Below are 25978 nucleotides of genomic sequence, written 5' to 3'. Positions count from 1 at the left end.
ATGTACACAATTGTATATTTTATGACCAATAAACAAATAAAACAAACAAAAATTAGAAGCCAGGTTCTCTAAGCAACTTGACAACAGCAACACTCTGCTGAAGGGAACCAAGAGCTGTTCTAAAATGAAGGCCACGGTAAGAACTGCGAGGCTCAGATCCCCCAGATCCATATGGGAAGACTCTGGCCCCATGCCCACAGAAAGCAGCAGAAGGCAGGGCCTTGAAGACCACTAGGCTTAGATGGGATCATGGGCCAGGAGCCTGTGATTAGAGTCCTCAGAGGAGGCAGAGGGAAGCAGACCTCACTCACTCACTCTCTTTCCAGGTATGTTTTCCAAGAAAGGCCATGCAGAGGTAGAAGGGTGAGCTGCTCCTCCAGCCAGACTGTGCACCCTGGCCTGGAAGGCCACCCTCCTGAGCCGTGAGAAACAGTGATCCTGTTAGCCATACCGTAGACAGGGCTCTGCCCCGGCAATGCTGGCTAAGCTCGCCACTGGAGTCACCTGGCAGCTGAGCAGGGGCAGGCTGAGGAAACCCTGCTTCCCTCCCCACTATTTATGACAGACAGCATGCTACTGGCTCCCCTGGGCCGACAGAGAAGAGCGCTCCTGGACGTTCATCCCCAGCTGTGTCAGCTCTACACTCCTGCCTGGGCCACATCAGTTCCCTTAGAGCTGTCCCCAGCCCCGAGTCACCCTCCTCTCTGTCCTGACAGGCGACAGGCACATCCTTTTTCCAGCAGATATACAAAACCCAATGGGGACAGCAAGGTCTGCCCCCTCCTCCCCACCCAAGGAGATGCAGCCTGCTTGTTCCTTCAGTGCACTCTGAGAATGACAGTTTATGGATTCTATCCTGAAGTCCTGTTCACCATGTATTTTATGATTTAAGGTGTTTTCCAATTGATAACACTATGTTGAAGCTTTATTTTCCCAATCAATAACTGAGTCTGGAAGGCAGCTAGAGAAGTTACTCATCAGTCAAATGAGACAGATGACCATGTCAGGCTGCCCTCCAGCTAGGCACAACAACACTCTGTCCAGGCCCCCACCAGGTGCCTGCAGAGACCTGGAGGAAACACCCTTAAGAGAGACCCTGCACCCTATTTCACAGCGTTGTGACAGGAAGTGATGCTTCAGGAAGAACTGATGTCCAAGGTTCTTTGTCGCTTGCTTTGGTCAGAGTGGTGATGGTGCAGAGTGTGGGCCTGGAGAGCTCCGATCAGCCTCCATCCTCCTGACCTGAGAACCCCTTCATTATCATGCATCATTATGGAGTCCCATCTAGGCATTTTAGCAGACTAGACTTCCTGTGGGGCCAGGGGCTCACTGCACTAGAAACACTTCGAATAGTAAATAGCTTAGTTTTGTTATTTGTATAGAGAAAGTTATGTTGTTTTGGTGTTTTAAATTTAGGAGTAATACACATATAAAGTATAAATGGTAAGAAATATTAGAATTCCCTGGCAATGGGACATGGGCCTATCCTGGGTACATGAACTGGCTTTTTAGAGCCCATTCCCTATGGTGGGGTACCTTACTCAGCCGTGAATTCCCTATGGTGGGGTACCTTACTCAGCCATGAATTCCCTATGGTGGGGTACCTTACTCAGCCGTGAATTCCCTATGGTGGGGTACCTTACTCAGCTGTGAATTCCCTATGGTGGGGTACCTTACTCAGCCATGAATTCCCTATGGTGGGGTACCTTACTCAGCCGTGATGCAGGGGGAAGGGCTTAGTCCCGCCCCAACTTGGTTTGCTAGCCAGTGTTAACTACCCAAGGGTGGCCTTACCCACTATGAGGAATGAATGGGGGATAGGATGGGGGGAGGTAGGAGGAACAGGAGAAGGGGAGGGAGGGGGAACAGTGGTTGGTATGTAAAATGAAAAAAAAAAATTAGAACTCAGGCCTGCATAGATGGATCAGTAGTTAAGATTAGTGGTTAAGATCAGTGGTTAAGCATGTCCTGCTCTTCCACAGGAACCAGGAACAGTTCTCAGCACCCACATCAGGCAGCTCACAACTGCTTGTAAATCCAGTTAAAGAGGACCTGAAGCCCAAGGTACCCACATGCACACTCATACACTTAATTAAAAATAAGGTAAATTTTAAAAAGAACAATTGGAACTTTTTGGTCAAATTTTAAAACTCTTCATTTGAAAGCAAAACATTAAATGCAAATTCAAATTTGCTTTTGAAATAACACAAAAGTGAAGTGGCCTATGACTGCTGTCCACTTATCTATTTATTCTGGGGCTAAGGGTAGCCCTGCTGTTACGAGCCTGGCTTCCTGGTGCTGTGTCCCCAGCCTAGCCTCGAGTCAGGGCCGCCCTCCGGTCCTGCCCTCCTGCATGCCTGGCTTCACACCTGCTTACAACCCAGAGTTTAGACATCTGTAAAAGTATCAGTTGATTTACTATTTTGAAATCTTCAAGTAAGTTTTGAAGAAGTAGGAGAAAGCATGTTCTATTTACAAGCTGTTCTCTGTAGGAAACACATGTGGGTGTGGGTCATTATTATCCTAAATAAATAAAAAGGCAAAATGGATCTAAATTACAACACTATTTCCACTTTTAAAACTGTTCTTGAAGCACTAGACATACCAGGATATTTTCTGGGAGAAAGGTTACCACGAAAACAACTGGCACATCTGGGCCAGCTCTACAGTGTGTGGGTCAGGTGCAAAGCGACAATGCAGAGCTCTGTGTTTGAGAAGCGGAGGAACGCCCCTCCTCAACATGTCTCTGCTTCTGTTCTTCAGTTTGCTGTCTCATGTGTCTCTCCTCCACACCCTGTGGTGTGGGACCCTGGGCCTAGTGCAGCCCTGGCATTCTCTAGGATGCTATCCTAGAACTTGCTCTAGACTCACACGAGACCTCTTGAGAAGAGAGGGCAGGAGGCCAGCATGTAAGATCTGCTGGTGTGGGTGCCAATGCCAACAGGCCTCCTTCATATATATATCCCCCAACGTGAAAACACCAAAGCCTTCCAGAAGGAGCCTAGAGCACACTAGCTGCACCCCAAGCACAGAGGCCCCCATGGCTGCTCCGGTGGCACACCCATGAACCAATCCTGGGAAGAAGCAAAAGAGACCACGGCTGTCCAACTGCAGCCTCTACTTTCAGGTTTCTGAATTTCCATCTCACTGTCCCTGTGTCTAGTGTGGCCCTGTGTCCAGTGAGGTGGTGACAGTGCAGAGAGCCAACAGCACAGCCATCTACCAGATGCCACACCTCTGTGCACTGCTATCCCAAGAGAGAAGGGCGCCTGACTTCTCAGGGTCTCTTATGCTATTTCCACCCAGGCTGGGAGAAGAATCCGAGCCGCAGCTGTTGGCTTTCTCTTGCCAGTGAACAGAGCCCTGACAATGGCATCCCCTCTGGATAAGGGTGGGGACTTCCTTTATACTGACCTGCAGTGACAACAGGCTATTACCAGGTAGGGCAGCCAGCTCCACTGAACTGGGATGTGGTGGGTATCTGGTTATCTCGAAATACCAGTACACTACTCAGGAAGGAGTCCTTACCTCATTTGCTGTGTTGTGTGTTCCAACGATTCGGATGAAGGAGGCAGGCTGTCTTTCAAAAGTGACTGACTGCCAGGACCTGAGAGGAAACACAACAGTTCTCCAGGTTAGCTGGTGCAGCTGGCCTGGCTGACAGCTTGGCCATGGGTCACGTCAGCTCCTGTGCCAGGAGATCCAGTCTTCAGGAAGATGGGGTTGGAGGAGGGACAGGACTTCCCTCATGATGTCACTGAAGGAGGCAGGGAGTAATTGTCCCATCTGGGAGTCTGCTATCTCACCAAAGCAGCCACCACCCGTCTGGAACTGTGACTTAAGGTTCTTAGAAAGCCATCAAGAAACAAAGCAAGACCATGGGCCGTGCTTGCCTGTTGACAAGAGTATGGCCAAATATGAACATAATCGAGGTGGTGGGAGTCTATAAAGCAGGTGTCCTCATCTACAGCGTGACCTGGGCAGGCCTGCCTCATTGGGCTGCTGACAGAATTAGCAGGGAATTCAACACATAAGCCAAACCTGAGTCAGGGGTGGGGACTGTACTAGAAGCTGCTGGGAGAATTTTAAAACAGGGTAGGGGGTGGCTGGCTGGAACAGGGTGAGGCAGGTTCTATACTTGAGCTCGGAGCTGCAGGAGTCCTGCTTCCAAATGGCCCCACAGGACTGGCCCATGCCTAGTGGCCTCTGAATCAATGTCAGTATTTTACTTTTTCCCTCCCTCCCTCCTTCCCTTCCCCCTTCCACGTATGTATGGTGTGCACACATTCATGAGTGTACATGGAGAGGCCAGGAGTCTCCCTCTACTGCTTTCTACCTTATTGTTTGAGACAAGTCCTCTCACTGAACCCAGAGACAAGACCTCTCACTGACCTGGAGCTTGCCTTCTTTCAGCTCGACTGGCTAGCTGGCAAGCTCTGGAAATCCACGAGCCTCCCCGCACCTCCCGCAACAGCGCTGCAGTTGGAAGCATGGCTGCCATGTCTGGCCTTTAAGTGGGTGCTGGGACCCAAACTCAGCTCCAGCTTCCAGAGCAAGCACACCTCCCACTGAGACACTGCCTCAGCTGCAACCCTGACATTTTGAAGACAATTCTTCCTCCTCTGTCTGGGCTGAGCTAGCTCACCTCGAGGCCAACATGCATGCAAGAGGAGCTGCTCTTGGCCTGGCACGCCTCAGCTCACGAGCATGCACATCTTCTATAATGCATGCGAGCAGTGGCCGCCATTCCTCCTCCCGCACTGTAGAAAACAGCTGCTGGGAAGCTGTTTCCTGTAATTGTCTAATTACCAAGTAATGCTAGCAAAGGAAATATATGTATCTGCAGTTTGTTTTTCCCATTTGGTCTCAGGTGTTCCATCTTCCTTCTCCCTCTGCACCTCCCACTGAGACTGACTCACCACTGCCTGGACCCCAGTCCTCTTAAGGTCATTAAAAAGTCATTACCATCCTGTGCGCAAAGGCTTGCCTCTGGAAGCAGGTTTTTGAAAACAGAGTAAGAAAAATCACTCTCTGTAAAAACACTATTACTCATGCCTAATGACAACTCACCTGCCCATCCCCCATGCATGCCTCTCTGCCTTGCTTCCCAGTGGGGGACTCCTGCTTTCCTAGACCCTCGGTTCTTGGGGTGCCTGCCAGATTGGAGACAGTCTGTGGGCAGGGGAGGTCTGCAAGGCTGTGGGGGTTCCACAGCTGGTTGGAGAAGCAGGGCTGTGCAAGGCATCAGAACCCGCCTTCATCCCTAAAGGAGGTTTGGATACATGCTCCAGCTGGCCAGGAATGGGGACACACAAGAGCCTGTAACCATAAGGATGGGAGGGATGGAGGGATGGAGGGATGGAGAGCAGAGGGCTTTAGCCTGCACCTGTCACTGTTCCAGAGACCATGGATTTAAGGTAAGACTACATGTGAGACCTCTCAGGCCTCCCGGAGCACAAGGCTCCAATCCAAGCTTGTGAGCAGGCCAGTATTGGGCCTGAGGCTTGCCTCTGTCACAGTTCCTAAGTGGGTCTGCCTGGGAAGTGTTCGTGGCACACAGGTTCCCGTGGCCTTTCTCTTCTACTTTTGCCTGGCCTGGGGCTCAGGCAGAGCAGCAGCTGAGCAGGGAGCCTGAGTTTGTGGAGTAATAAGATCAGAAGGTCTCAATTTAATACCAATCCTCCATTACATTGCATTAGTATCTAATCACATTAGAGTTCATTTTCACTAACACAGCCCGAGAGTTGAATATATGATCTCATTTCCAGCAGAACTAGATACCAATCCAAAGAGCAAAGTGGAAGGAAGCTGCCTGGACTCAGGGATGAGCACCCCTCCCCCCACCCCTCCCCACTTTCCAGAGTGTGTTCCCTAGATTTTGTCAAAACAACTTCAAATGATGACCCTCCGTGAGGAAATGGAGGGCTTTGGAATGTTATCTGAGTCCTGTTTATAACTGCTGTGTGACCTCAGAGAAGAATGCTTGGAATAAACTTTCACAGAACCAAGAAAACCAGCACCATGATGCCATATCAGCCAAGGCTGTGGCCATTCTTGTGAACTTTAGAAATGGCTACTTAATGGTCACCTTGCCAAGCACTCTTTCTTCCTGAGTACTGAACAGCACATCTCAGGAAGGGTTAAGGATGGCTCTGGGGTGGCAGTCCACCTAACCAGGGCCAGGCTGATGGGCAGCAATTCCTTCCAAGATTAAACCTTCACCTTGGAGGAAAGCTCTAAGTTCTACGGGAGATGAGATAGTCCATTCTCAGGAAAGCTTAGGAAGTGAACAACTCAAAGTCTTCAGGAAGTCCCTGAAACTGACCAGATTCAAAAGGCCCCTCCCCAAGTTATAAAATTAGTAAGGACTGCTCAGAGACATTCTCAGACTAGAAGACTCAGCTGCCTGGAAGAGGCTTCGACTAGCTCACTGTCTGGAAAGAGCACTCTTCAGCTTGTTAGTCTGCCTGGGGCTGTCTGTTGTGTTACAGGTTCCCTTTTGTGAGCTGTCACTCACTCTAGGGTGGGCTTTAGTGATGCAGCTGTCTCGGAGTCATTTCTGCTCCCATAAGTAACACCAATAAAACTCACTGGTTCATCTGGTTGGACTTTGGTGGTGTCTTAACTTTGGTCTGTCACTATCTAGGGTGAGATGTTTGCTCATGTCTCCCTAGGAATAGTACCACATTATATAGGCTTGGATGAAAGACTGAACAGGAGCAACAGGCCAAAAACTGATGCGGTCTTCATTTTGAGATTTACAACACATCACAAAACCCACCTATACCTGCAGCTCCAACATGTACTCTGGCTCCATAGAGGCATGTCACACTTTCCTCCTTGAGGACACAGCTAGAATGAGGTGTCAGTGATGTCCACTGGGGTTACATGGACTTCCTATGTGTTCAGGGAAAGTATGGGATGACTGCCATGCTGTTGATCAAGATCCTCTACTGGGGCAGTGAGATGACAGTAACTTACCTCACCGTGCTTGCTGCTACGCCTGCAGCTTACCAAGGGGAGAAACGATTCCTACAAGTTACCCTCTGACCTCCACACGCACACTGTGCATATAGACTAATGTGAGCAACACACTATGTACAGTTGGTAGTGTGCATACACACCCATTAAAACAGGCATCTACCTCGCCTGCTGTGAGGAGCTAACAGAGGTTGCCAGGCAGGGAGATGGAAGAGCGAGAGCATGCCACTGTGTCATCGTAGGCGGTGTCCCCAGCACAGGGCTTGCTAGAGACACTAGGTTCACTCCTGGTTTCCTGAGGGTCAGACAGGAGAGACTCAATTAGGGCCTTGGAGCGAAGGCACCTAGGTTTGGATCTCAGTTTGAACCTTTTTGTTCATTCATTCATTCATTCAATCATTCATTCATCCATCTATTTATTATCGATTGACTGATTGAGGCAAGGTCTCTATTTAGTCCTAGCTATATGAGATGTCCTGGAACTTGTTATTTAGACCAGACTGGCCTCAAACTTACAGAGATCCACCTGCCTCTGCCTCTCAGAGGGCTGGGATTAAAGAAGTGTGATACCACACCCAGACCTCAGTTTGAACTTTTAATAGTGTCAAGTCCTTAGGTAAGTTGCTCAGCCTGTCTAGGCCCTCAGTCTTCTCATCTACAGAATGGGAATAATGACATCATCAATGTCTGTGATGGCTTAAGCACAGCACCCAGGACAGTGTTAGCTTTATTTATTTATTTATTATTTTATTTATTTATTTATTATTTTATTTTGGTTTTTCAAGACAGGGGTTCTCTGTATAGTTTTGGTGCCTTTCCTGGAACTCACTCAATAGCCCAGGCTGGCCTCGAATTCACAGAGATCCTTCTGGCTCTGCCTCCCAAGTGCTGGGATTAAAGGCGTGCGCCACCACTGCCCAGCCAGTGTTAGCTTTTACTAAGTGCTAAAGAAGGATGAACATGGGCAAGACAGACGGCTTCCCTGTGCTTGTCAGCCATCAAGTTTGGGTACCAAGGTACCCAAGGCTACTGCTATCAGCAGATAAGCAGCCAGGTTTGGAGGAACTAACTGTATTTATGAATGCATTCTTGAGCCTGCACCTGCTAGGTGTCCAGGGATCCATGCACAGACAGGCAGCCCTTATGGCATTTATAACCTCACTGGAGAGATTAACCATCCTTCCATACACTGATTAGAGAACAGTACCAACAGCACGGTGGTCCCAGCACACAGACTGGTGTTCCAAAAGTCCTCTCATAACTTGTGTGACACCTGCAAGTAATTTTTCAATGAAACAGAGCTATAAATTTTGATGAGGTTCCCAAGCTCATCCACAAAACTCAAAATGAGGCTAAAAAACTACATATACGAAGCTTTAGAAAGGGGAACGATGTTGTCACAGTGGTGACTAAACAAGCCAGAGAAACAAGGGATTAGAACAATCTTCGTAAAACCCCCGTTGAGGAGTGAGCATTACGAACCATCACACATGTCAAGTCAGGGCTCTGGGCTGGAGCACAGTGAGTGTCCAGCAACGTGAGTGAAAAGTGTGGGTCCCCGTCACTCTGCCTCATCGGGCTCCTGACATAAGCCCCGGGAGACAGGCAGTGCTGTGCACCCAGTCCAGACCTGTGATAGAGCCTGGCTGGCTGCCCATGAGGTAGGGTCAACAAGAGAACAGGACCTAATGACAATTAGCTTGTCTTTTCTCACCAGAGGGCACAACAGAAACTTTCAAGTACCTTTGTGGTTGGAGCACCAGCTACTGCCTCGCTCTTACCCCTGGCTCTCAAACTACCGAACTTTACTTAGGTGTGCATTCCTACCCTAGAGCTGGAGATCACAGTGGTCTGAGCCATGGTGCATGTGCATGTACATGTGTGCACCCATACACACACACAGTGGACCACAAGGTGGCGATTTTCCCCGTAAGTCTCATTTACTACATGGAATTGGTGACTGCAGTACAGTTCTTACCGTTACGTTTGTGTGTGTGCAACCAGAAAATCCCAGAGTGTGCTAGGGGATCAAAGCGCAGTGGCTGACGGCTAGTATTAGCATGGCCTCTTTGTTTAGACAGTGCAGTGAGAGGAGTGAAGCTGGCTATCAGGCAACAGCTCCCCACTGAGCTGTGCCCAGCCCTACTCACGGTCTCTTCCCACCCACAGTAAAGAGGCTCCCTCCAAGGAGCCAGATCTAAGGCCAGAAGGCACCCTAAAAAGCCGGGCCCAGGCAAGCAGCATGTTTTATGACATCACACACAAACACAGACAGGGTGGATAGACACAGGATAGACACAGACTACACAGTGCCTAGTGGCTTCTGTACTCGCACAACAGCATTGCTATAGAACATCATGTGACAGGAAACAGTACACCCCAGACCAGCAGGGACTCACACACCAATTGTTCTCTGCTTCATTCTAACGCACCTCTACATCATAAGCCTGTGGAACTGGCTGCTCCATCAGGCAGAAGCTGCCATCACTCATTCTAAGACCCCATGGAAGGGAAGGAAGAAGTGAAGCCTATTCTGAGAAAAAACCTTGAATACCAACTCATATTCACTTAACTCAAGAATCTTCTCTCTATTAAAGTTGGCCACGTGTAGAGCTACCCAAATTCCAGCAGCTCTCTTGAGACTATGACTCTGAACTTTACCATGTAGTAAAACTTCCTCTCACCTTCTTGTCTGTCACTGAACTCTTTCTATGTTGGTGACAAGAACTAGGAAACGGTGACTAAACAACTCTGAGACCTCCTCAGCCCTCACCACTGGCAAGAAAGCTACACATGAAGCAGGGTGAAAAGGACCAAGGAAAACATCTGGACCCTGACTTGACCCCAGGACCAGGGCTTGAAATCCCACCAATCCATGAGCTTGCCCCAGAGTCAGGCTGCAGAATCCCACCAGTCCCTGAGCTTGCCTAAGGATCAGACCACAAAAATCCATCAATTGCAAGACTCCCTGGAAAGCTCTGCCCCCTTCCCCCAAGAAACCCTATATAAGCTCTGTACCCTGTTGAGTTGGCTGCTGCTTCTCACCCTAGAGACAACCACCATTCTGGATTCTTCCTTCCCAATAAATCTTGAGTAACATTTGTCGTGCAGTGTGACATTTTTGCTGGAGTGGAGCCCAGCTGTAACAACTTTTGCGGGAGCAGAGCAGAGCAGAACTGTAATGCTTTTGCTGGAGAAACCTTCCCCTAGTGGAGCAGAGCTGTTGTACTCTGGGGGACCTGAGCAAGCTGTAACACTTCTGAGCCTAGCCTAGCAGAGCTGTACCAACTTTGCTGGGAAGTCTTCCCCTGTGTGAGCAGAGTTGTTACACTTGCACTGGGGAAACCTCTCCTGGAGTAGAGCTGCACACTGTAAGGCTTACGGTGACTGTGGAATTCCTTGGTTCCTGACTGCCAGGATACCTTTCCATCCGAACGGCAATGCTGATACACGATCCATGAAAAATGTTCATGTTTTAAATATTCTAGAAATACATGTGCTAAATTTGAGCCAGTGACTTCTCAGGAGAGGGCAAAGAAGGGGACTGCTGACAGGAACAGAGGCAGAGTTAATGTTAACTGAGACATTTCATGTCTTTGATGAAAACTAGAAAGTACTTGAAAGTGTGTGTAAGAAATATTAACAACGGTCACTCCTGGGCAATGAGAATGGAAGCCAATGTCATATCACTTTTTATTCTTTATGTATCTTAAAACAGAGAAAGGTCTCAAAAATAGTGTCTGTGTTTATGCAAGAAAGAACCTGCTGGAAGGTGGAATTAACTCAGCTGCAAATGTAAGATTCTAGGGGTGTGGGGGGCTCTACTGAGGGTTGATGCTGCTCCTGGACAGGACATTGAAATGATTTCCACCCTGGCGTCCCTTGTGGTCTAACTGGATGGAATCAAAGGCAATGATTTCTACAGCAGACCTGTGGGGCCCTGTGGACACAGTTCAGAAGTGTTTGCTATGGTCAGACTGGCAGTTAAACACAGCATAGAGAACTAATAGCTTAATCTTTACTCCTTCCACTAAAAGGTCAGTAAAAAACTGGTCATATGTCTCCTATTACATACACACACACACACACACACACACACACACACACACACACACACACGAAGGCTGAGCTGATGAGACCATCCTTCTGCATCAGCATCTTAGAGAAACAGGAGGCATTACACGTCAGAACTCTGGGCAGGCCCAGGTCCTACGCCACTGGCCACCTGGGAGAGCTGAATGCAGAGGGCTGGGACAACAGAGATCGGCTGACAACGTGGGAAAGGAATAGTAGCATTCTCCAAACTCCTTGTCCTCCTTCCGACATCACAGAAAACATAGTTCACCTTGAACAGAGGCAGTCTAGCCTCAGGGGAACTGCAGACACAGCACAGGCTGGATCCTTGGTGGCCAGAGGCTGGGAGTGAACACCCCAGTGGTGACACTCTGGTCCTCTTCATGTCCTCTGCTGTCAGTTCCCCACAATTTGGGCTTAGACATCGGCCTGAGACTGGAGGAAAAAAGACCTAGTCACTTCCCTAATTCTTCTTCCCTCGTGGGTACCATCCTCCAGGAGTCTGTATTCTTATGGAGGGACATATCTGAGTTGATCCCAGTTTAGGGGTGCTGTTCAGATGACACAGCTCAGTAGGGTCTCCCTGTAGTGGGAGCTGAGCTACCACTCTGCATATTTAATGGAGAGGGTCATGCCCAGGTCAAAGAACATTTCAGTGAGAAGCCACCAGGAGGTGGTGATGTGCTATCCTGACTCGGGGGCAGGGGTCTCCTGGTGACACAGTAGCCCTGCCTGATAATGGTGTCAATAAACCCATCTACAGACAGAAGACTTTGCTTTCTCAGTGTAAGGTTTTTAAAGGTGACTACTCCATCAAACATCAACACAGAATAGACTCTGGCACTGAACACAGGGTGAGCGCAAACAAAGAAAATGACTCTGAGGATACAGCTACAATTTAATACGTAGAACAAAACTTGAGGGGAAAAGCCCCTGCTATCCTCAGAAAGAGAAAAATAAAGCACTGCTCCTCTGAAACAATAAAATTATACGAAGAGAGGGCCTTTTAAAAACAAAATGAAACAAAAAATCACTTCTGTAAAATTAAAACCACCCGCTGAAATAAAAAGGTTAGAAGTCTTAAGTGGAGGCAATTTCCCAGGATGAAGAGGCAGAGAAGAGGAGAGTCACTATTCAGTCCAATGCGCCTGTGGAAAGAGCAGAAAACAGCCACTAGGAAAGCAGAAGATATGCAGGGTCTTCCCAAGGTGCAGAGGTCAGAGTCCCCCATAGCACGTGATAAATGAGGAGCCTTCATACCAAAGCATGCTACAATCCTAGACTCTTCAGAAGCTTGAGAGCCAGTGTTTCCAGATGGGGTAAGAGCAGGTCAACTGGAGATAGAATCAGACTCACTGCGTCAGAGGATAGAGGAACTTCCTCCTCACACTGACTAAAAGCCAGTTCTCAGCCAAACTGCCAGGCAAGTGTGAGAAAGAACGAAGTGTACATCTTACACAGGGTACTTCCAAGGTGGTAATAAGAAGGCACTAGAAACAGGTGCTCAGCCAAAGAACTCAGCTCCAACAGTGCAAAAGTCATGGGATCCAGAACACAGAGCATATGACAGCACAGAGGAATGGGTTGGTGGGTGATGGGCGGAGGTCCCCAAGAGTGCTGTGCAGCAGGGTTACCCTGGGAAGGTTCCCCAGACCTCTGAGGAAGAGCAATCAGTGTTGTTCATACAGAAGGTAGGCGGGTGAATCAGGGGAAAGTACCTTGAAAATAAGCGGGTGACAGGGGCTCAGGACAAGGGCAGGAGAAAAGGTGACCACAGTGAGCTCGATGCTTGGTTCAGAGTCATTACAGGCCCTTTAGTGCCAACGCTGACTGTGGACAAGTGAAGCTGCAGTCGGTCTCACAAAGCTGGGTGTGGAGGGAGGAAGGGCAGCAGAGACAATGGTACCTTCATTTTCACAAGGAAGACACAGCACATCAGTGGTTTAAAAAAATAGTTCACTGTCTATGTATGGGATCTTTGCCTACATGTATGTCTGTGTACCACGTGTACCTAGTATCTGCAGTAGCCAAAAAGGGCATCAGATCTGCTGAGAATGCAGGTACAGATGGTTCTTAGCCACCATGTGGATGCTGTTAACAGAATCCAGGTCCTCTGCATGAGGGGCCAGTGCTGCATTCTGTATTGACAGTTTAGAAGTGTCGAAGTGTGGACCAGAAGAAGGAATGCACATGTTCACCCACAGGTCCCAGACCACAGTTGACACCAGACAAAGTGGGGTCAGAAGCATTCTGAGGTGCTACTAGAGGAAGTCAAAATGGGGACATAGCCAGGCCAGCTAGTTACGTTCCTGGTCCCCACAACAGTGGCCTACCCTTCAGTGACGGCAGACTCTGACGGCAGTGGGAACTCAGGCTGCACTGCAGGGCTCCCTCAGGATGGATAGAAACAACCTGGCCACATCCATGACAGCACACCCCTGCTCCCCACAAGGACCAGGCAGCTGGAAGGGGACAGGGAAACGGGGGTATACATTTATTTCTTAGTCTCTGGAAGAAGATGGGTCAGAGGAAGCCATTTTAAAATGTACCCTTTTAAAATACATCACCTTTTCAAAATAGTACAGGTCTTCTAAAATAGGAAAGAGAAGCAGTTGTCTCTGTGGAGAACCTGGGGTTAGGAGGGTGAGCAAGGGCCTGCCTGCTGCTTCTGCTTGCTACGTTCTGGGGTTCTAACTGAATGACAAAATTGTAGACAAGTATAAATTTAATTGAAAAATTTAAAAACAAAACCAAACCAAGCAGAGCCAAGAGAGGAAGCCAGGCAGTGGTGACGAGGACCAGGAAGGGCTGGCCCGGACGTTTATTTACAGCCTTGAAGAGCAGGGCTCCAAGGCAAACATGAACCCTGGGAGATTCTCCAAAGGGGAGGAAATAATAAAGGCTGTCCACTGTCAAGTGAGCTTCGGGCGGTGACAGCAGTGCCCTCTCCAGTCCGATGGCACTGAGATGTGACAGGTATTAAGGCTGAGAGTGAGCATGGAGACTCATGGGGAGGTGTCTGTGACAGTTCTTTATGAGTACGCCTCTTGTGCTGACCCCACAAGAGGCCTGCCAGCCCTCTATACACATGGCTTTTACTGTCTGGCTATGTGATGGGCCAAGGACCACATTCCTCTCTTTAATCATATCTAGAGATGATCTACGGACCTGGGATGGGAAGAAGAGAACCCTTCCACTTTGGGTGAAGCAGGATCTGCCTGCTCCAACAGCCGTAACTGGTCTGCATGCCTTTGCTTACTGGCTCTCCAGAGGTAATGCTGGAGAGTATGTCCCCCTCACAGACACCAAGCCCACAGCTCTCATTCTAGAGAACTCCAAGGTCTGGATGTCTGACGCCATCTAACACTAGGCCTCATGAGCAGACCTGGGTCTAATTCTCAAGTGCTTCTATTTCGACACTTAACTGGATGTAATAGCTATTTTAACTCCCAGGCTTCCTAGGCATTCTCCCAGTCTGTCTCTTCAACAACTATTTGTTAAGAGCCTTGTACCTGCCAGGCTGAAGAAAACTGGGATGAATCTGCCTGACTCCACTACAGAGCAAAGGAGGCAGGGAACTGTCCCAGAAGTTCTCCCATTCTCGCCAGCCCCAAGTGCCTGTTGGAGAAGGCACACGGACCTATTTCTCTCATTTCCTAGGCATTTTTATAGTTGAGTTAGCATCTATTTAGAAATTGGGAGATGTTTTGTTAAATTACAGTTTTTCGTTTTTCTTGAAAATCAGAAGCTCCAGCAGTAGGGCAGCTGAGAACGGGGCATGGACCTGAGCCCTGGCTTCTGGAGCCTCCACCTTGGAGCCTGGCTGCTTTACTCTTCATCCTAGTTTAAGTAAGTGGCCAGGCACTCACTCACCCCAGCAGGTTCAAATGTAAAACATCTGACATCTAGTGCCACAAGGTACCATCTCTCAGCAGACTTTTCTAATAGTAGAGTGTCCGTGTCCGTGTGTGTCCGTGTGTGTCCGTGTGTGTGTGTGCATGTGTGTTCATATGTGTCCATGTTCCCCCCATCACCCCATACTTTTGTTTTTTTTCTTGGCCTCAAGGCACATGTAGTGAGATTTGTAAAAGTATGCAACTGACCTAGTCTTCGGTCTTGAGGCCTGCTTTGAAGCTGAGTTCAGCCAGACTACCCTGCTCACATATCAAGAGCCAATTCTGCACCAAAACCAGGCCAACTAAAGCTCGGAGTCCCAGGGGGTATGAGTTTGGTGGTGGGAGTGGGATGTCCTTTTTACTTCCTTAGGGAATTTCAATGTGCGGAAGGGTGAAAGGCTCCAGGCTGGACCCTTGCCCGGGGAAGAGGTCACATCTTTGGAGCTAATCTAGTCCTCTCTCATAACGTCCCTTCAGGATTCCTAGACTTGAGTGGGCTATGATGCCTTCTGCCTGGCAGATGCAAATGCATTTGCTGCCCTAATATAAGCAGGCCTTGGGTTCTACCTTCTCGGCTCAGATTCTAATTTTCCCTTTTTGAGGAGTTTCCTCTCAAAGAAAAGGTCAGGACCCTCCTGCCAGCTCATCCTACGAACCCGCGATGAAAGCTTCTAACGCCTGTGGCAGTTACAGAAAGGGAGTGTCCAGGGACATTCGTGGAGTGTTTGAATGAGCATGGGGGGTGTCTGTTTTCATACTCTACATCTCACTCAGCTGCCCACCCCCAGTTCCCTGCTCCCACTCCAGCATAGAGCACTCCTTGATTCCCCTAAGGGGATGTGGTAATTGATGATTAGCATTCCAAAGCTTGGCTTACATCCTGCTAGCCCGTCATATTTAATTACATTTTAACTATATTCGTCTTCGATAATAGCACGAACATAATTTAGATAATTATCTCACTCTCTTATTCTCTGACTCTGTCTGTCTCACTTAGAGCTCTCTGCTACAAAAATCACTTTCTTGGCTCAAACACATAAACAGACTCTGGGGCTGAGTGCCTTCCTCTCCTGCAGCCACAGCTGTGTGAGTGTGCAACGAGCTGATGTGTCGTGCAGGGGGGAAGCAGAGTCCTGTTTCTGCCTGCACGTTTGTATCTGTGCAGAACTGGAGGCGGGACTGTGGGTGTGTATGTGTGCACATGCCTGGGCAGAAGCTTTTATGTGACACAGACACAGAGGAGGCATGGTCAATCAAATTAGTGCCTGCAGAGAACCCTCTTGATCTGGTGTTTCTTTCTTGGAAGGGTCAACTAAGTTCTGTTGACATACTCCTCCGTGTCTGGAGACACTCGTGCAGAAAGGGTTTCGCCATCAGGGAAGGAGCAGGGACCAGAGATTCCACCATGGACCGTGTGTCTTGAACACACATACACCACTGCACAGAGAAGTCCCAGTGCCTCCAAAACATCCTAGGCCACCTGAGTTCCCACCTGAGGACTGGCCATCCTTTCACCATGCGGCCACCATGCAGTCAAGGAGGAAGACCTCAGGGCCCAGGGCCTCAGTGTTTCTAGTAAAACTCCATTATAGCCAAGCTCTCTCTCAGATTTTCATGTTGTAAAGTTGAGACAACTAAGAAGGTTCTGAGCAAATAAGGGAAAAGCAGTTCAGAATAGCAACTAAGGGGCCAGCTCAGGTGGTAAACACTGCCTTACTAGTATAAGACCCCGAGTTTGGATTCCCAGAGCCTGCATGAAACACTAGGTATGGTCTGCACTAGTAATCCCAGCACTAGTGTGGTGGTGACAGGCAAAGTCCTTGAGTTCACTGGCCAGCTAGTCTGGTCTAATTTGGCAAAATTCCAGGCCAATGAAGGTAGACGGCGTATCAGGACCAACAGCGGAGGTGCCTAACTTCTACATGCACCCACACGTGTGCTCCTCATACACACACATCCATACAAGAAATGGCTCCATCTAAACTAGTCTTGCTCAGTTTAGGATCTAGACAGGGTCTGAAACAGACCTCAAGAAACAATTTACAAGACACAGCAATGGAAGAGAGAGTTATCACCATCTAACCTAACCCTAACCCTAACCCCGATGTCTAACCTTAACTCTACCCTAGCCTACCTGTATTCTCTGGGTTTGTCCATGTCTTTGGAGTGCTAGAAGACTCCAGTAAATGTGGACTTTGCATTTAAAAAATTCTCTTTGGCCTCGCAGAGGCAGGTGGAGCTCTGAGTTCAAGGCCAGCCTGGTCTACACAGCTTGTTCTAGGACAGCCAGAGACACACAAAGAAACTCTGTCTCAAAAAACAAAACAAAACAAAACAAAACAAAAAATTCTCTTCGGCTCAACCTTGCCTGATGTCGAAGGGTTATCCATTTGCTGGTGCTCAGTCATCTTCTATGTTCACAGAACAAAGAGGCTAAAACTCCATCTTTTTTCTCCTCTGAAGAATACTACTACCAAGTAGATCCTGTGCTGTGGGGACACTTAGGAAGAGTTAGAATAGCAGTATGTGTCATTAAAAACTAAGGGGACATTTGGGCTCCAAATTCTACTTGTTCCTGGAAATAAATACTCAAGAGTAGACTCCAGGAATCAGTCAGGTCGGAGCCACATGGTCCACCAACAATGCCAGCCTGTGTGCATTCTTTTGTTGTGTGCTGGTAGAGTCAACCCAGGGCGCTCTCAAGCATGCAGGCAAGTGCTCTATCACAAGTCTTGGCTTATGGAGACAGCGTGTTGCTGTCTACCCTTGGGGCCTGGGCTCAGATCTACAATCTTCCTGTCTGGGATGACAGGTGTGTACCACCAGGTCTGATTGTTCTCACATGGCTGTCCTAAAAGTGATGGATAGGCAGAAGAGAAACCAGTGATGTGTGGTATGAGCCGTGCCTCTGCCCTGGAAAACTTAGAAACCACTCAGGGTAGTGACTAGGAGAGGTCATGGAGTCTAGTTTCTGTTATGGCCCTTCAAGCAAAGCAAAGAAGATCCAGAAATAACCCTCAGACCAAGGGCTCTCCCCTATGACACAGGCTGTAGGTAATCAATCACTTCCCTTCCTTCGCCATGATAGCTAGGTAAGAGGAGCAGGACCTAGTGGGAGGCTGTGGGATGTCTTTCTGCACAGCAATGACAATACCTCCTTTCTGCTTGCTAACTCTTTTTTTTTTTTTTTTTGGTTTTTTGAGACAGGGTTTCTCTGTGCAGTTTTAGTGCCTATCCTGGATCTCACTCTATAGACCAGGCTGGCCTTGAACTCACAGAGATCTGTCTGGTTCTGCCTCCTAAGTGCACCACCTATGCCCGGCTTCTGCTTGCTATCTCTTAAGAGGCCACTGTCTCTGCAGAGTGCCCTCCTCCCCTCTTCCTCCCTCCCCTCTTCCTTGGTCCCCACTCCCCAGGCCTACCCTGGCTCCTGCACTATCCCTGGTTTTCTCGGAGCATACCCTCTCCCAGGCTGGTGATGTAAGAACCTGGGCAGAAGCCAGTTTTTAAATGTTACGAATGTGACTATTTCATTTCCAGTGTTTTAAATACTGAAGGGTTTTAGAGCATACAGAGGACCAAATGCCCCAAGTTTTGGGTTTTAAAATACAGGGTTGCTTTTATGGGAATGCACAGCGCAGAGCCCATGCCAAACAAAACCCTGCCAGAGCTCAGGAGCCCCCCTCCTACAGCACACTCCGCTAAGCCAGGAAGAGACCTTCTGAAAGGACTGCCAGGCCTCTTCACAATCAAACCTGATCAATTTTAAAACTAAAATTACACAAGGCCCGTGAGTACTCTAGACCTGATGACACACTCAGTACCAAACATGGGGGGCAGTCAGTACAAACTTCAAAATAGCACCCCCTGCTACTAAGGGCCTAGGTGTGTGCAGCTGAGCCAGTAAGCAATTGGGGACACGGAGGAGAACTAAAAAGGAAGAAAGAAAGAAAATCCCTAGAGTCCAAGGATATTTCTTTATGATGAAGAAACTATGCTTCTTAGCATGAAGCTTCCCAAGATCAGCCTGGAGCCATTTAATACTAGCCTGTAATAAAAAGGTGACAGGTCTCCCAGGCAGTCCTGTAATGGCCCTCCAGAACTGTTTTAAGTGCCACATTCAGCAGGTAAGGCAGGGCAGCGAGTGCGAACGCTGAATACAGAGGCTGGTCTACAACCTAGGGGAGGCAGGGTGGGCCTACCTCTGAGAGAGGGCTCCTCCCTCCTTTATGGTGTTAGAGTGGGAGGCAGTCCAAGGTATGCTATCAAGTGCTCTATCGCTAAGCTCTACCCATTCTCAACCAAGCTACAGCCCCAGCTCAATTTCTCCTTCCTTTCAAACACTTGATTGAAAACAAGCAAATGAAAACCACGTGCCTACTCCCCAACTTGGTGTGGCCAAGTTTCTGGGTCTCCCCTTTGCTGGCCAGATTGCTCTCAGACCTGTGGAAGGTTTGTCCCCTCAAGGACCTTGCCCTGTTTGCTAGCACCTGGCTCACAACCAATCTCCTGTTCTTCCCAGGCTCCTGCTGGCACTGGCCTAGACACAGGTGAGAGCTGGCTTCCCAGAAACTGCTCTTGCCTGCTGTTCTCGGTGCCAGCTTGCAGGAGGACCAGCACAGCCTGCTGGCTCCTTGTGAGTTCACAACACATCTGGACACTGAGGCAGGTGACAGCATGGCATACTAACAGAGAAGTTAGTGATTCAAATAACTCATGACACAAAAGCAGATACCAAGATGGGGAGGGGTTTAGCAAGGTACTTGGAGATTTCTCATAGTGACCGTCCGTATAGGTAAGAGGGTTGCCAGCTCCTCTCCACCTCAGGGAGGCTGCATGGAATGCCTTGTTCTTTGTAAGAAATCCTGTCCCTTGGGCTGGCAACCTCAGAGACACCCCCCTGCCCCATTTTTCTGCAAACTGAGGCTTCACGCATGTGTACATGTGTGCCAAGATATGATGCAATGTATTTCTCAACACCTGCTTTGAATCTGTTGATGCCCTCAAGGCTAAGACATCAAAAATGAGTTCTTTGCTACTTCCCAGTAAACAAATGGCCACAAGATGTACATAAATATGGTTTCTCTTCTAGGTTTGTTTTAGTCTACCCCTGTTCTGCACTGTGCCAGTCTCCTGCTCTAAGGGTGTACAGAGTTGAAGGCAGATGCCAAAAAGTCAAGCTGCATTCAGCAAGGTTAAAAGTTAGCCTTGGCACATGGAAATCTCCTGCAATAAAACACTGCAAGACTGTTGCTGGAGCTAAATCAGCTTATTTTTCAGTATTATTCTTGGAGAGAAAGGCTGCTGGGTGAAGGGGTGGATGAGAAGACTGACCACTAACTCTTCCTGATTCCATTGTCAGGCCCTAAAATCAGATAGATCAGCTATTAATCTCAGAAAGCCGGCAGTGAATGTGTGCAATAAATTTGTCAACGGTTTATGAATAAGCGCTCGGTCATGAGGGCTTACTGTCTGGCAATTCACCTTTTCCATGATATTTTCTATCACTTGTATTTGGAAGCAGCTTAGAAAGAATATTATTTGTGTTCCTGGAGATCAGAACATAAACTCTCGGAGTGATGGAGACATATAGGCAGGCTGCATGTCTGCCTCTAGGCTTGCTAAGCAAACAGTTTGCCAATGCTCGAGTGAATAGCACCGGGGGACAGTAATCACTCTTGCAGGGCCAGGAGAGCACACATCTCCTCAAAAGCTGCTAATGAAGGCCCTGTTAGTGTGGGATGACGTCGAATGCGCCCATTGGCTTTCTGTCAAAGATTGTCAAATAGAGCTGTTGGTAATCACAGCTGGCAAGTTGTTTAGTCAATATTTTTGAAAAGTTCAACCAAGTGTGAGAAAGCACAAAGTAGACTCTCCTAACATCGCCAGATGACTCTGCTGGTTCTCCCTCTGTGATGGCTATGCGCCATCAGGATCAGTGGGGGTGTGCCGGGTGCTCCTGCAGGCCTGTGGGTGTGAGATACACAGATGGGTGGGTTTCAGCAGTTCTGCAGCTTAGCTTTCCCCAAGTCAGCAGCTGTCCAGATGTGAGATTCTATACCAAGGAGGCTTTACACCATCACTATAATGTAAAACATTAAAAAATGGGGGAAGCCCCCAAACAAAAACTTCCTGATGCTAATAATTGTATCCTATGAAAGGAACAAATACATGGGTCCTTTGGGAAAGTTTACCTCATGCTTGTGGCAGGTTTATACTCCAGACTCCCGAGCGATAGCTAGCACTTCCCCTTAGTCCACAGCGCTCAGTTCCTCTGAAAGCACTTTCCTGCTGTGGTCAAATCCCTACCTGTGCTGAAATGGTCCACTGTGCAGTAAGCTGTGTGGAAGCCATCACTTCTCAGTGAATGCCTAGAACAGCAACCACCTTCCAGAGAGAGCCCATGCTGCTGCAGCCTGGGACCCCCACTGCCTGGGATGGACCATTTGCACACCAATGCCATGTATGTTGTGAAGTTGCCTCAGGGCTCAAGCTTGGGGGTTCAATGTGGAGGGTGTGCTGGACACAGATGGACAGCTCTACCCTCAGACACTGGTGTGGACTGCAGGCTGGGATCATACACTTTGGCGGTCTTTAAACTTCCTCCTGCCTAGCTCTATTTTGGTTCCCATTATCCAAGTCCCTGCTGTTCTCACATGTAAAGTAAAAAAGTCGGTTTTGTAGTGGGGAGGACTGTGGTCACTAGAGGCTGGAGAGGGGCAAAGGTGGCCCATTTCCAACATGTTCCCAGCTGGTGACAAGGGCCTAGAGGGCGTACTTTGAGAAGCTCTACTCTAGTTCACAACATGCCCATAAGAAGGAAGGCAGCAGGTTAGGGAAGCCATGGAGACTTTCACATCAGGGAATCAGAGGTCATTTAGTGCAGTGCTGGGTGGCAGGCATGGAGGCAGAACTGGTGGAGGGTGGAGGTCAGCCTACCCAGGCTCACAAGGAGTAGTGGAAAAGGGGAGCAATCTGATTCTTGGGTTTTGGCCCAGGATCTGCCCCTTCAACAGCTGCATAGGCTGAGTCATGTGATCCCCAGCTTCCTGATGAGTGACAGAGGTGAGGTGCTACTGGCTGTCTGCCTTACAACTAAGTCTACCCCTAGGTCAGCAAACTATTTCCCAAAGGGCCAGCATTTAAAGTTCTAAAGGACACAAAGGTCAGTGTCACATACTATTTAATTTTTGAAAACAATCCTGTAAGAATATAAAAATCGTCCTAGCTCAGGAACTATACAAAAGAAACAGTGATGACTCTGGCCCTGGCTCTACCCACCCCTGAACCTCAATGTGGTGGTTTGAAAGAAAATGGCCCCCAAAGGGGTGGCACTACTAAGAGGTGTGGCCTTGTTGGAGTAGGTGTGGTCTTATTGGAGGAAGTATGTCACTGTGGGGGCGGGCTTTGAGGTCTTTTTCTCAAGCTTCCCTCAGTGTGACAGTCAGTTGACTTCCTGGTGCCTCTGAATCAAGGTGTAAGGACTGTCAGCTCCAGCACCATGTCTGTCTGCATGCTGCCACGCTCCCAGCCATGATGATAATGGACTGACCCTCTGAAACTGTAAGTGAGCCCCAATTAAATGTTTTCTTTATGAGTTGCTGGAGTCATGGTGTCTCTTCAGAGCAATAGAAACCTGAACTAAGACACTCACCACAAGTGACTCTTCCAGCCTCTCCTGGGCTGTAAATGGGTTTCTCTTTGGCATGTGTGTTTCAGACAGGGTCTTGCTGTTTAAAATACAAACTGATCTGAGATTCGTGATGCTCCTGTCTCAGATGATAGAGTGCTGGGATTATAGGAATGAGCCACGTAGTCTGTTTCTGAATTTTTGTCTCAAGCTCGTGTTCCTAACACAACTGGCCAGAATTCTCCATAAGTGTCAGCCTCTAGGCTGTGCTATTTCTACAACAGCCCCCTGACCCTGGCAGGCTTCTCTACCCAGGACAATTTATTTTGCTTTTGCCCTATGTGATACAGAGACTAGACTGTCCCAGCAGAGAGGCCCAACCATTATGTCCCAACTCTCCTGGTCTGGAGTTGACTACCAAGGACCTTTAGCTTAAGAGTGTGTGGCAGGGTCAGACTTTGGCAAAACTGAACATACTATAGGGCAATTTCAGAAACAGGGTGTTGGTTGGCTTCACCTACCAATCCATAATTGGAAATCGCAATTGATCAATACGTTGTGTTTCTTAGTACAAGGACTAAGTGATCATTTCTAGTGGTAAATGGGGTTTTATCTGGTGTGGGAAAGCCATCCACCCACTGAGCATGACTTCAGATAGACTGTTCCTGCACTGTGTCGGCATTAGCTCTCCGGGCTGAGCAGCCCTTTGTACAGCATCTAAGATGCCAAGAACAGTGAGACCGCCTCAGAGGCAGCGTGAGGGGAGTCAGTACTTTATCACTGCTTTGGCTCTTACTTTTCTTAAGCTAATCATTCTTCTCTCTCCCAAATTAGCCACCCAAGTCCCCATGTGGACTTCCAGCCTCTGATCTCTGAGTCTTCCATCATCCTGTCCAGGATTCTGGTGACCTGGCACCTCATCTGCCATCTTACCGCACAACACAACAGCACCCTCTGGAACTCATCAGGAATAAATAAAGGCAGATGGAGTAAGGGAGCTTGGTTTCTGCAGTGAGGTACACATTTATACAAAGGACAAAATCAGCTTGGCTTTGCCACCAAAACCACTAGTGAACATTTATTTTGCCTTTCTACACCTCAATGACCCAAGATTTCACACACTGAGAAGGGTGGATCTCCCCACTATCTCCTGCCCTTCTCTTCTGAGATTCTCTCCAGGGGCTAACAACTACATTTCTTTGGCTAATGTATTTTTAATGTGACATATCATGAAAGTTTCCTATGTTGCTTAATATGGTAATATGGTGCATCAGATGCATGAGTCTGTGCTGTCTGTGCTTAAAATAGTCAAACCACCATGGCTATGAGCTTGTTGACTATCAGGGTAATAACAGAGGAGTGCATGTCCCAGCTCAAGTGCTTTACAATTTGGGATGTGGCTCTGCCGGTGAGCTGGAGAGCATGAAGATGGTTATTTGGTAGCTGGCACGAGGTAGGCAGCTGTTCTCATGTGTCAGCGTGTGGTTCAGGACCTACCTCACCTCCTTCCCACTCTAGTTCCCAGAGTCTGATCTTTGCCAGCTCCATTGCGGGCAGGATGGAAAACTCTTGTGTTGGAATTTACTGCTGGAATTCTATGAATTAGCTTGCTCTTGACACACTGCTACTAAGGAAGGGTGTCCCTCTCTCATGTTTTCAGTGGGCTTTGAAGCTATCCTCCCTATATGGTTAACAATATACACTGTTCTGGCCAACAAGTGATCTTTTCCTCAACCCTCATAAAGTTTTACAGTGTATGATTCATTTCAGAAATGATACTTGATAATGCAGATTTATCACGAGGTGTCTACCTTTAAAATGTGATTTAATGATGCTCATACTTATTCGCTGACATCTTTATAAAACTGTTAGTGTGGAAATATATTTGTCTTTTCGAAAGTAATTCTTCCTTTTGCAAGTGTCATGCAAAACAAGAGCCAGACATTAAAAACGCAGCCGAGAGAGACACAGTGGTCTGACTATGCTGCAGCTCTGACACCCAAGCTGAGGCCAGAATCTCCAGCTTGCTGGGCCCTGGGCGTGGCCCCATTTCTCTTTGCACTTTCCCATCCCTACATCAGGCTGTGTCAGCACTGCTGCTGTGTCTGGAGGGTAAGAGCATATCAAGGTCATCCAGATGTACTCCTGCAGTACATAAACAAGCTACTGATTATGATTTACCTCTGCTTTTCTTCCTACCTTAACCTGGTTTATGAGCAGATCTTGTTGATTTAGCCTTTCAGCCAATTAGAACAGAAGGTTTGATTGACAGCAAATGAATAAATACCACTTTAGTGTTGGAGACAGAGTCACTCTCCCCTATTAATCAGGCCTTCTGCCGGCATTTAGGTAACATAATATTTATCATACCTCTCTGTTACAGTCCCTTGGGGTGTCATTTCATGGCCTACCAGTAAAAACTTCACATTTACAGCAACTGCCCCTCTATTACTGTCGATAATATCTAATTGATATGTCAAACCTCCAAGGAATGCAGTAAATTGGAACACTGACTCCCAAAAGAAAATAAACTAGCAAACAGGTAAATCAGCACCTGTCTTCCTGTGATTACTCAGCCACTTCCATCCAAAAGCTTCCCCCACAGGAAGCCATCACCACCACCTTGCCCCATGCCCCAAATCACAGTGAGCCCTGAGCACAGCAGGGCACAGAATCATTTTGCCAGGATAAGCCTGGCCAGACTGTAGGTGCCACAGTCATTATGTGGACTGCCGTTGGAAGAGAACAATAACAATGACTTTTCTGAAGCCAGCCATCCTGCCAGAGCTACAGCCTCATCTGCCTTCCAAACAGCCCTTCAGAGAGGGGAGGGTAGTTAGAAGAAATGAAGCCAGGAAAGGAAGAGACTGCCTTGAGCACCTACCAAGAGGCAGATACATCTGACATTGAAATGAGCGGTTTGCTTTAGACAAATAAAATGCTCTTAATGCTTCCGAATCACGAAGATGAAGCCTTAGCAAAGACTGGCTTAGCCCTGATAACTCGCTCTTTTGTTCACTGAACAGACACTACTTGGTAGTGACTCACAGATGTGAAAGTTCCAGCTATCTCTCATAAATGGAAACATCCTCAGGTCACATGCGAAGGTCACCAGACAGACATGGACAATGGGCAGAGATGGCTGAACTCACAACACACGGTGGGTGTGGCCACAGGGGTTCTCTCTGGCAGAAGACCACAGCCTCTCTCTCACTACTTGAAAAATAATCACCTCGGGCATGCCTGCAGAAATGAACTTCTAGCCCTGACTTAAAGATCTGTAAGTGATCACCATAACAAGCAACTGAACATCACCTTCAGGTCAGTCCCACTAGAGTACCAATGGCCTCCCTTTAAACACTAGGCAGGCTGAGATTAGAGTACGTGTCTGTAATCC

At 48.2% G+C, this 25978-nt stretch overlaps 1 protein-coding gene across 1 annotated transcript in view; it reads right to left on the bottom strand.

The window, feature by feature from the left end:
- Btbd9 (BTB domain containing 9) overlaps positions 1-25978 on the bottom strand; it is a 362869-nt gene that overhangs the window by 11623 nt on the left and 325268 nt on the right. Inside the window, exon 10 of the mRNA XM_036167576.1 lies at positions 3529-3607. Within this exon, the coding sequence (XP_036023469.1) occupies positions 3529-3607 (79 nt within the window). The remainder of the gene's footprint in view (positions 1-3528; positions 3608-25978) is intronic.

This window comes from Onychomys torridus, chromosome 18 (assembly GCF_903995425.1).
Source record: "Onychomys torridus chromosome 18, mOncTor1.1, whole genome shotgun sequence".
Classification (NCBI taxonomy): domain Eukaryota; kingdom Metazoa; phylum Chordata; class Mammalia; order Rodentia; family Cricetidae; genus Onychomys; species Onychomys torridus.
This window is presented reverse-complemented; position numbering and strand designations above follow the sequence as displayed.